The 12,655-nt window shown below is 43.8% G+C and overlaps 1 protein-coding gene across 2 annotated transcripts in view; it reads right to left on the reverse strand.

The window, feature by feature from the left end:
• Window positions 1–12,655, reverse strand: part of TNRC6B (trinucleotide repeat containing adaptor 6B) — a 117,184-nt gene that overhangs the window by 52,751 nt on the left and 51,778 nt on the right. For both annotated transcript variants that reach the window (XM_066596244.1, XM_066596243.1), the window contains exon 5: window positions 7,567–7,936. In XM_066596244.1, the coding sequence (XP_066452341.1) occupies window positions 7,567–7,936 (370 nt within the window). The remainder of the gene's footprint in view (window positions 1–7,566; window positions 7,937–12,655) is intronic.

Below are 12,655 nucleotides of genomic sequence, written 5' to 3' on the forward strand. Positions count from 1 at the left end.
ACTTTCTATGTGAGAGCTTGTGGATTTTTTTTTGTAATACAATTTTCTTTACAATGCTCACTATGAGGGATAATTAATGTTTTCACTACTACTGTATGGATCATTGTGGATGTGGTGATAAAATTATGCATAGGTTTCCAGTTTATTTTCCATAAAATAAGGTACTTATTTTGTCAGATAGGCTCAGCGCGGAGAACAGTCTGCTCTCCCCTGCTCCCCGGCGGCAGTTCCCGCAGCGGGATATCGCTATGCCCGTGGACAGGAGCCCTAAGGGGTTACCGTGGGTTTTGTGCGCATAATACAGGGTATCAAACTTTATATTACTTACAATTGTGCCTCTCACATACAGCGCTCAAAAGCGTTGCTATGGAAAGCGCAGCCCCTTGTCCACGAGGGGAGAATCATGACGATTCTTCGCTGGCGGGACTCAAATCGCGGCATGCCGCGATGAGCTTATCTGTCAAATAGGCTCACCGCAGAGAACTGTCAGTTCTCTTCCCTGCTTGCTAGCGATATTCCGCCTACCCCATGGACAGGGGGCCTTAAGCTTGCAATCCTCTGATCTCTCATATAATACACTGCAGTACTTCATTATTACAGTGTATTGCGTTTGTAATTATAAATCTGACATGCAGCCTTTTAAGTCCTTTGTAAGAGCATAATAAACATCCATACAGGGCAGACTACCAACACCGCCTCTGCGCTATAATATAATGGCAGCTCATGAGAACAATGTACTGTTGCAGCGAGGGGTGGGAAGGGGTTAATAAAAATCATCAAGGATAAATGTCTGCATTTTAACGTGACTGTGCCTTCTCAGAATCCAACCGGTGTTTTTCCTTTATTAACTATTAATTAAAACACAACTTGATAGGAAAATAGGGTGAAAACACAGCATATATTTCACGCCAAAATACATATTTAAATCAATATTCCTAAAAGAAACCGAAGGAAGAAATCAAATTGTAATATGGAGTGAGATTTTCTGTGCATATGTGGGTGTCTGTACGGGGCCACTGACAGGCCTTCTGAGTACACACATCATTGGAGAGCTGTTTCTGTTTCCACTCTGAAGGATAAAAGCCAAGTTTTTGGACCTACATAAGAGTCTACAGATGTCTGGACAGAAGTCTTGGACACCATAAGGGTTGCCCCTCAAGAGGCCTCAATAAGTGAAAGAGATTCTTACAGCCTGAAAAGCTATTCCAGAACACCATGTACACTGCTGGCTCTGCACAGAAAGGGGCCTTTGTGTTGTAAAGAGACCCTGCCACATGCAGAGAAGAGTATGCTCCTATTCCAGATACTTCCTACAGCACACCGCTACTGCCCAACCATTCTCCAATATATACCATTAACTTATAGCTCAAATTCTCCAAAACCGCCGCATAAAGAGCTACTATGTCTTCTCTACACCTGGCCATAAATATGTATTAGGGCACATTCACATGGGTGGATATTCCGTTTGTATATTTCACAGACATCACATGGACACCAGACTGTTCACAAGTTATCACACAGACAGTGTGGGAAAAATAGGAAAAAAATTGCAGCATGTTCTATTCTAGCCCGTGTCACGGCCGAGTACAATATGCAATGTCTACTGTCCTGCATACAGACAGGGTGCTGTCAGTTCTGCCTGACAATCGCGGGGCAACTCACACAACTGTCTGAATGCAGCCTTAGGCCGGTCACCCTGCGTACCGCACTTTAATGACAGCGGAGGCTCGCAGGCAGTCATGTGTAGTACAGTTTTTTTCCTTTTTTGCTCATTTGTAATTCCTGCGCCGCTGCTTAGTGACGACTCTGGTACCCGCAGCCCATACGCAATGTTAAGTGCGTGTGGGCTGCGACTCGCACTCCTCTATTGACATAAATGGAGGCAGTCTGCATGTATTCTGCGGTAAAATAGAGCATGCTGTGATTTTTCTTCTGCTCGCAAAATACGAAATTCGTATCCGCGAGTGTGAAGAAAAAATTCATGCCTTTCAATGCCCACATTTTCACATGGAAAGTCTGATTGTGCAATCTGTGATTCAAATTCGGTAGTGTCAGACTGGCCTCAGACAAAAAAAACAAAACAAAACATGTGGTTAGCATAACTTCTAATAGAGTTCCCCAAGAAAAGGCTCTTGGTCCTCCCCGCATGGGGTTTCCCAGCTGTGGGTACGTTTTGTACATCAGTAGTACCAGGGACATTATACCACTGCAACTTGGCAAGACCACTTTACTGGCAGTTGTCTCTACAGTACAGGCCTAATCATGTGGTATTTTTGTTTTCAACCTCAGAGTTAGAAAAGCCTGGGGACTACTGGCATGCAGCAACCAATACGCTTGTTTAGTCTTAAAGGGGTTGTCCCGCGCCGAAACGTTTTTTTATTTTTTTTAACCCCCCCCCCCCCCCCCCCGTTCGGCGCGAGACAACCCCGATGCAGGGGTTAAAAAAACAACCCGCACAGCGCTTACCTGAATCCCGGCGGTCCGGCGTCTTCATACTTACCTGCTGAAGATGGCCGCCGGGATCCTCTGTCTCCGTGGACCGCAGGGCTTCTGTGCGGTCCATTGCCGATTCCAGCCTCCTGAGTGGCTGGAATCGGCACGTGACGGGGCGGAGCTACACGGAGCCGGCATTCTACACCAGCGGCCCCATAGAAGACTGCAGAAGACCCGGACTGCGCAAGCGCGTCTAATTTGGCCATCGGAGGGCGAAAATTAGTCGGCTCCATGGGAACGAGGACGCCAGCAACGGAGCAGGTAAGTATAAAACTTTTTATAACTTCTGTATGGCTCATAATTAATGCACAATGTACATTACAAAGTGCATTATTATGGCCATACAGAAGTGTATAGACCCACTTGCTGCCGCGGGACAACCCCTTTAAGCGAGCCATAGACATTAGGTTTAAGGTTGACTGAACCCGACAATGATCAATGTGTATAAGCACACATCAACAGCGTCCGGATGACAGATGTTAGGGTGAGGTATAGAAAGACTGAGCATATTTCCATATTTCCAAGGACTCTTGTTCGTCCAGTTGGGACGATCAAACAGATTGTTTAAAAAAGAAATTAAATAGCCACTCCAGCAAAAACAGATTTTAACATCACTGCATCCCTCACCTGATTGTCCTTCACACTCTGGATGTCCACTATGTACACTACCAGCTAGAAAGTCTCATCTTTTCCAGTTACTTTTGACATTAACACAGTTAAGTCTAGCAAATAACGTGAAATGGTTCAAAGGTTCAAAAGAAAGTTAAAAACATAAAAATATTATGAAAATTTTACCTCAAAAGCAACATTAGTCTATTTATGTCAACCAAAGGGCTCTTTTTTCTTCAATAAACATATCAAGGACAATTGTTCTGCAGCAGAGAAAGCAAATTATGGTTTGAAATGGGATGCAAATTATTCCCACAGGTGTCTCAACCTTTGGAGATTACTTTCAAACCCTCTGATTCTATATAACCAGCACTAAAACAGACTGCATTACAACACCCCTCTAGGATAGGATTTGCACAGTTTTGCAGAGCACATTGTGATTATAATGGCAAGAAAAAGGCAATTAGCTAATGACAACATACTGAGAATTATAACCCTTAGACATATAGGCATGTCCTACATATCAAAAGGCACTTGGAAACTGGGGAAAAGTCTGACCGGAAGAGATCTGGCTGACCAAAATAAGATGACGAGTTTTTAAGAGTCACCCGTGATTTGTACCTCATAGCACAAAATCTTCAAGCACAGCTTAACGCCGAACTCACACGAGTGTGGGATTACCGCGTATTACACGTGCGCTACATGCACGTGTAGTATGTGGTCATTTGCAGGCAAATACGTTGCTATATGCAGTTCTGCTCACATCTGAGTGTAGGAATTAATATGCAATGGAAATTTAAAAAAAACATTAAAAAAAAACAAACACATGGACTACATATGACAGCGTGCATGAGATACTCTGTCATGCGTAGTACAATTTCGCTGACATACGTGGCAACAGTCCGGATCACCAGCGGCTCCACAGCGGTAAGAGGCTCTGTGACTCATGCAGCGTTTTACGCATACGGCTGTGTGAGCTTTATGCAGCAAAATAGAAACAAGTTTCAATTTCAGCTGTGAAGAAAAGACTTCTATTTGCAGGTCTGAGAGGTATAGTATCAGTAAGACAGACACTGCGAAGATTGCAAAATAATAAAAAAACATGCATGGGCCAAGCATGGATCTCCAGTGGGCTACTAAGAGTGTAAGAAGGGCTTATGGACACATGAATCAAAATCTGTCATCTTTGGTACATCACGAAGGGTTTTTGTATGCCATCGATTAGGTGAAAGGATGGTTCCAAGTGTGTGACACCAACTGTCAAACATGGAGGAGGAAGCGTGATAGTCTATGGCTCTCTTGCTGGATCCAGAGTTGGCAACTTACACAGGGTGACTGGCACACTGGACAAAAATGGCTAACACAGCTGGTAATACCCTCTGGTGTACGCCTAGTTGGTCAAGGGTTCATATTACAGCAAGACAATAATCCAAAACATACTTCTAGGTTATGTAAGAACTACTTAAAGGGGTTGTCCCGCGCCGAAACTGTTTTTTTTTTTTTTTTTTTTTTTAACCCCCCCCCCCCCGTTCGGCGCGAGACAACCCCGATGCAGGGGTTAAAAAAACAAACCGGAGAGTGCTTACCTGAATCCCGGCGGTCCGGCGTCTTCATACTCACCTGCTGAAGATGGCCGCCGGGGTCTGCTCCCTCCGTGGACCGCAGCTCTTCTGTGCGGTCCATTGCCGATTCCAGCCTCCTAATTGGCTGGAATCGGCACGTGACAGGGCGGTGCTACACGGAGCCGGCATTCTGCACGAGCGGCTGCATTGAAGAGAGCAGAAGACCCGGACTGCGCAAGCGCGGCTAATTTGGCCATCGGAGGCCGAAAATTAGTCGGCACCATGGAGACGAGGACGCCAGCAACGGAGCAGGTAAGTATAAAACTTTTGATAACTTCTGTATGGCTCATAATTAATGCACAATGTACATTACAAAGTGCATTAATATGGCCATACAGAAGTGTATAGACCCACTTGCTGCCGCGGGACAACCCCTTTAAGAAGACAAGAAGAAGCCAGTAGGCTTCAAAGAATGGAATGACCTGCAGTGTCTAAAGACTTAAACCTCATTGAGCTTGTTTGGGATGAACTAGAGCAAAAAGTGAAAGTAGACAATCTACAACTGCAGCACATTTGTTGGAACTTCTACAACAATGTTGGGAAGAAATTTCTGAGTAATAACTGAATGCAATTGTAGAAAGAATGCCTCGATGGTGTGAAGCTGTTATATCAGCTAGAGGGGGCGACTGTGAAAAGACAAAAATCTAGACTTAATTTGGTGAAACAAAGTTAATCCATTATTTTTATTCATCTTAACGTTTTCATTTGTTCTATGCTTTAATTTTAAAGTACATTTGATACATTAAACTGCGCAAAGAGGATTAAAAACTGGAAAAATTGAGGGATTCTAAAATCTTTGACTGGTAGCGTATATTGCAGTTACTTCCATGCAGTGCAGCCTCCTGTCTGGTACTTATCAGATACCAACTTGATTTTTACTTTTCTCCCTGCTTTCACTATGCTAAGCTAGCAATCCCATGATGTGTCAGCACAGCATCACATGACCAACTAGAGCCAGTACCATATCTACCTGCTGGGAGGATAGTGTGATTATATTATGATAATCATCATTAACCTCTAAGGTCTCCTAAATAAGCTAAAGTACATAAGTATTCAGTCACAGAGGATAATTTGCCACTGCTTTCATTATAAATGTATGACAAGAGCCTCTAAACAGCAGGTGTAACTGTGATAGGAGTTTGTCCCCGACGTGAAGAGCATGTGTCGTATAGTCCATGCAGTTTCATCATACAGCATGTTCTAGTGATTGAATAGAGTTTTTGGAGTGAACAGAGAGAAGTACTTCCCAGGCAGTCACTATGAGATCACATGGCCCAGTGGAAGAGAAGAATTCCAAGAAATTTGAAATACAAAGAAATAACTGAACAAGGCAATACTAGTAGACTTCTTTATATAGAGGGATTAGTTACATGATTATATTATGGTCACTACTATGTGGCTGGTACAATTTAATGGACAATGGTATATGGTAGACACATTGGCAGACACTATCTAGAGTGGATGTTATTACTGGGCTGGCACTGCAGTGTGTTATATCTACTAGTTGGGACAAATGTGTAGGTACTTTATGTCTCTAGTGGTAAGAGTGTGCTATGTGCACTAGAATTTGCAACAATTTAGGGGTGTAATAAAAGTCACTAGACTGAAGCATTATACAGTAAACCCTTGAGAAGCATTGCTCTTAAGTAACACTGTTTTCAACTTAACACGATGTGTCAGGGCAGCGGCGGTCCCTCAAATAAAGTTGCATTCCCCAGATAAGGGGACCCTGATCCTGGGCGCCGCTGCGCAACTGATGCCAGTCACTTCCTGCTTCTCCTGCATCAGCGCGTGCCTAGTCCAACCCCTCTCCACAGTGCCGGCTGAACGTTGCGGTGTCTGCCTGCCTCCTGACACAGTACAGCAGCTGAATCCCCAAAGTGCCAGCTGAACGCTGCCTGACTCCTGAATCCCCACTGTACTACAAAATGTAAGTACTGTACAGATGAGTACAATACAGTAAAGAAACATAGGACTGCAAGTAAATACTGCAGTCCAATGTCAAAGCACAGATAACACAGTGATACGTACCGCAATAATGATGTCCCTGCAGTCCTATGTCAAAGCACTGTATGCTAAGACCTCATGTTCAGTTAAAAAATACAATCCGCGCAGAATCTGCCACGGATTCGCTTTAAATGGTATTTTTTTTGCATGCAGATATCCACACACATTGCTATCAATGTGATAGCTATGTTGCTGATCCGTGCGGAATCCGCGGCAGAATGGAGCATGCCGCGTTTTTTTTCTCCCGCGCGTGAAAAACGCAATTCTTTTAAAATGCCAATGATTCCCTATGGGCAAAATCCGCTGCGGATTCCGCAATTTCATTTAGCTAGTGGACATGAGGCCTAAATGTCCAAAAACCAATTAAATGTTAATTTATTCTTTACAGTTGTGTTTTATATTCATTCAATATTGTTATTCTTTTTGGTATTAAAGACCAGAGCTATTCTCTATTAAATGGGGTTTGGTGCGTTTTTTGGAACGTCTAGAACCAATTAATTGGATTTACATTAATTCCTATGAAAATAATGTCATCAACTAACATTGATTTCTACTAAAGTCCATTGCTTCCGGGCGGATTAATGACGTTAGCTGAGGTTCTACTGTATTACCTTAAAATTACAACGAGGATCAGTTTCGAAGGATTGTTCATAGTAGTAAACGGTGTGACTGGGTTTGGGCTAAAATATGAAAAATCTGCTTCAGCATGTGCTATGCCTCCATAATTGAGGTTCCTGAATGGCAACCAGCCATTATTGTAAAGACAACATGAGAGAATTTGCCACCTTCTCCTTGTTTATTACATTGCATTACCATTGTAGACAAATTTTCTTACCTGTAGCAGGTCCGCTCTCCCCCGGCAGCAGTGCTCCTGTCCCTGGCTGTGCGTTGCCTGGGCTAGTCCCTGGTGCAGTGGAGGAGGGGGGAGTCCCTGCTCCTCCCCCCAGCAGCATACAGGACGCCGGAGGGGGCTGCCCACGTTTCAGTAACACTTTGTGGTCCTGCTGGCAGCGGAATCGCGGTGGCACCTCCCGAGGCATGTAGCGGGTGGTGCTGGGCGGTTGTCCGTTCGGCACTGCCACCCTTTTGGCATTGTTGCCACCATTTACTGGTGGCGAGGGGGAACTGCCAGGTAGGCTGGCGGCCGTCGCTTGGCTTGAACTTGGTTTCGTCACTTCGGGCACTTTGGTTTTTTGTTCTGTGACCTACAAAGAAATGTAAGCGAAAATCAAATAACGAAAATAAGAATATAGCAAACTGATGGTAGAAAGACTATGTGGTCATCTTGAGCAGTGTTTTTCAACTCCAGTCCTCATGGAGCCCCAAAAGGTCATGTTTTGAGGATATTCTAGAGTAGGAACTCCTGTGGCAATGTCTGAGGCACCGACAATTACATCACCTGTGCAATAGTGAGGAAATCCTGAAAACATGATCTGCTGGGGGTCCACGAGGACTGGAGTTGAGGGAACACTGATCTACATGGCCCGGAGATCATTTCAATTTTGTTCTTAACATAACGTGTTTTCCCAAAAATAAGACACTGTCATATTAATTTTTGCCTCAAAAGGGGCACAGTGTCTTATAATACTCACCTAGCAGCCTGCAATCGGGTCCCTAGAGCTGGTCTCCGTCGCTCCAGCAGGCTGCCATGTGCTCCTGCACATTGATAGAGCAGTTCTTTCTGGTAGCAGGGCTTGAATACCCCGCCTCCAGGAAGCTAATGCTCTGATTGGTTAATCGAGCGCCATGTCAGCCAATGAGAACTAGCGCTCGATTAACCAATCACAGCCATTCATGGAATGGCTGTGATTTAGTCGAGCGCTGGCTTTCATTGGTTAATAAAGCACCGCGCCAGCCAATCAGAGCATTAACTTGCTGAAGGTGGGGTATTCAAGCCCTACTACCACAAATAACTGCTCTGTCGGCATGCCGGAGGACACAGAAGCCTGCGGGAGTGACAAGGGCCACCGCGAGAGACCCAAACGCCGCCTGCTAGGTATTTAAAAAAAATTTTTTTACATGTAGTGTAGCTAGGGCTTATTTATGGGGAGAGCTTATTATCGGGGAAACACGGTCGATATATGCTTTTCCCAGACATTATTGGATTTACTGCCGATTTTCCAACCAAATCTGTAAGTTTGTTCCAAGCATCTGCTGCTTTTTAGTAAACTAATAAGTTATGACATTGTTACTGATTTTTCCCCCTCAACTAATCTCAGATTGTGCGCCCTTGTTCTCGTGTTTAGCTTCTAAATAAAAACTCTTCCCTCTTGATCTTTATTCATATCTTTAACATATTTAAAAGTTTTGATCATGTCCCTCCTCTCTCCTCCAGGCTATACAAATTAAGTACTTTAAGTCCTTTCTGTTAAGTTTGGCTCTTGAGACCTTCCACTATCTGGTAGTCCGTCCTTAAACTTCTATTTTATCAACGTCTTTCTGTATATTAGGCCTACAGAACTGAACACAGTATTCCAGGATCAGAAGCCCCATCCTGCAGCAGGCCTTACGCAAACCCTCCCCTCAGTATTCTGGTGGTCTCACCAGAGTTCTATACAACAGGTCCATAATCTCGCTCCTTCTACTTGTTATAGCTCTAGCTATGCAACCAAGCATCCTACTTGATTTCCATGCTGCCTAATCACACTCTTGACTCATTTCGGAGTGTGAAATCAGAACACCCATCTCCTTCTCTTCTGAGGTCCTTGATAAAACTGAACAACAGATCGGCTACTCAATCGGAGTATCCCTTCTCTCCAAGTGCATTATTTTACATTTGGAAGCATTGAACTGCAGCTTGCATTGTTTGGACCATTTATCTACCTATTCTCTAAAGTGAGCTGCTCCAGCAGTTAGCAGGAAAAATGCATAAGAAGCACATAGAAATTTAGTAGTACAGGCTGACCATTCAAGTGAATAGCCAACCATGGAAAACATGGACGAGCAGGGCCAACCAGACTAGGAGCTGCTGGTACTTAGGACCCTCCACTATGAGTCACTGAATAGGTCACCCTGCTCTATGACGATTTAACTCATTACTGAGGAAGGCACCTCCCTGCCAACCCGGATAAAAATTCCCTCCTGACTCCCAATCTGGCAAGCGGAATACTCCCCGGATCACCGACCCTTCTGACATAATCGGTGATATAACATGTAATATGGTGTCGCTCAAGAAAGACGTCCAAGGCCCTCATACTCTAATCAAATTTGCCATCACAAGATCCTTAGGCAGAGAGTTACATAGTCTCACTGCTCTTACAGTAAAGAACCTCCTTCTATGTCTGTGTAGAAAACCTCTTTCTTCTAGACATAGAGGGCACCCCCTTGTTACAGTCCTGGGTATAAACAGATGATGGGAGAAACCTCTGTATTGTCCCGATATATTTATACATAGTTATTAGGTCACCACTCAGTCGGCTTTTTTCTAAACAAAATTTGATAACCCATCTGGGTGTTGTAGTCCCCCCATTCCGTTTATTACTTTAGTTGCCTGCCTTTGAACCCGTCAAGCACTGATATGTCCTTCTTGAGTACCAGTGCCCAAAACTGTCCACAATATTCCATGTGTGGTCTGACCAGTGGCTTGTAAAAAGGAAGAACAAATGTTCTCATCATGTGCCCCTAGACCTCTTTCGATGGCCCCATCATGATCCTATTTGCCTTGGCAGCAGCTGCCTGACAATTTGCCTTGGCAGCAGCTGCCTGACACTGGTTGCTCCAGTTAAGAACTGGACATTCATATTACAGTTTAACAAAAGTTTGTCATTGATAGAGCACAGGACTGAACATAGAAAGGAGGATGCTGCACTGAGGAAATTAGAGAAAAATCATTTTAAGGAACATCAACAGCAACAAAAACGAGGCGGATATGAATTGGCCATTAATTGTTGCCAGGGACAAGTCTAAAGAACAAGGCTCTTTATCAATGAATTTGTGGTTTCCAAGCCAAAGTGCTTTCCCATCAGCCTGTAATTGTTTGTCCCAGAGGGGAGGAGGTTGTGAGAGGAAGTGGATGTACAAGAGAGGCAGGTATTGTACATGCACAAACCTAGGAAACTTCTGAGAAGCACCACAAAAGTGAGCTAAAAGTTAACTCATTACTTAAAACAGGTTTAGGGCTTTATCTGTTTTATAAACGTAAATAATATGACTTTTGGTAAAATCCCTGCCTGTGCTTTCACAAAAGAATGATAATCGCTCACTGAACGGAGGCAAAGAGCACCACAGATTTCTTCCGGACGTCCATCCCCATTCAAGAGTAAACAGGCAGTCAATCATAGATGAGCAACTGCCTGTTTAAACAGTTCGATGGTCACTTGGCTCTTGGCAAGTTAAAACAAGCAATTCACACTCGCTTGCCCCGCCAGGTCCTATGTTTACATTGAACGGCAGTTGCTCATAATTGCTCTTGAGCGATCACACCAGCGACTATCGTCCTATGTAAAAATACCCTTACAGTACAAGCCCTGGCAATGTGCAAACTAAGGCATGCCTTCTGCCATTACACTATGAAGGCCAAGCTGCACCAAGAGAGATCAATAGCCCCAATATCTGCTCAAATGGATGAGGAGCTTCAAAAAAGCTGCAGGAAAGCTGCACTCTGGACGCAGGAGTACTTCAGGAGGACTTTTATTAGGGTCCAGCTGCAACCAATATTGTGCCTACACAAGGGACTCAAGTAGAATTTCAAAGAGGTTTTGTGAGGGACCCCTTATAAGCATTTTATGTCTGGGCATATTGTGACCTCTAGGAAAGCAGAATCCCATTCTGAGAACCATAACGAGTAATGGAGAACTTTTTGATTAGTCAGAGCCACTTTCTTCAGAAATACCTTTGAAAAGGGTCTAGCAAGGCACAAAAAGTGTCTAAAACTGATGGAAATGTGGTATACAACATGGAAGACATTTTCGGTGCATTTTAAGTTAAAAGTTCTTGCACATCTGCATGAGTAAATCTGCTGCAATTTTATTTTTGTATTGCTGCATTTCTTTACAATTGTTTTTATGTATGGGTTTGTTTCTGCAGGTTACGCTGTTAACCTGCAGTTTAAATAAGGTGCTAGCTTTATTATTTGGATTGTTATAAGTTACATTGCAGCGATTTTATATTTGTGTATTTTTTTAAACAAACTTTATGTAAATGGTAAATACTTTTGCTGATATTATGCTTTGGTGTACTGAGAATCTCAAGTGTTCTACCTGTCAGATTAAAACTGACACTAAAAAGTCCAATAGGCATAGCAGGCCTTTATTAGGCTCCCCGCTGGCATAGCAACCCATGAGTGACACAGGAGTCCCCTTCCTCGAACTACGTTAATGCTGCAGTTGCTATTGACATCAGCATTTAAGGGATTAAATGGTCAAGATTGAAGAGAAATCAACAACAGCAGTTGTTGCAGAAGTAGCTGGGCTGTATGTTACAGTTTTGGGTCACCTTCACACCGCCGAGAAAATTGTGTGAGATTTGTGCATTCGAGATGCATAAATCTCACACGAATATGAACCACTTCTGAATGGGGTCATATACATGAACGATTTCTGTCCCATCTTTGGGTGTTCTCTCAGAACACCTCGTCCATTTTTTTCAATGAGGCCAGAACAAACATCGCACAGCGTGCGTGTGCCTGCGAGTGTGACGCACTGAGAGGTTTTCCAATGAAAACAATGGGAAATACTTGTCGATCTTCCAGCACAGCTGGAAGCTACACCAGAGGATCACTACTTCCCTGAAGTGATGGGAGGCGTTTTTGACACAAAAACACCTTACATCCGCGTGGAAATGGCACTCGTCCCTGTGAAATTGGCCCTCTAAGGCCTCATGTCCACGGCACGCACGGATTTCTCATGCAGATTTCCACACGAATGCGCTGCGAATCATCTGCACTGAAAAAATACACAACCCCACCTCCCAGCCTTTTCCCCACC

This window comes from Eleutherodactylus coqui, chromosome 3, assembly GCF_035609145.1.
Source record: "Eleutherodactylus coqui strain aEleCoq1 chromosome 3, aEleCoq1.hap1, whole genome shotgun sequence".
NCBI classification, from domain to species: domain Eukaryota; kingdom Metazoa; phylum Chordata; class Amphibia; order Anura; family Eleutherodactylidae; genus Eleutherodactylus; species Eleutherodactylus coqui.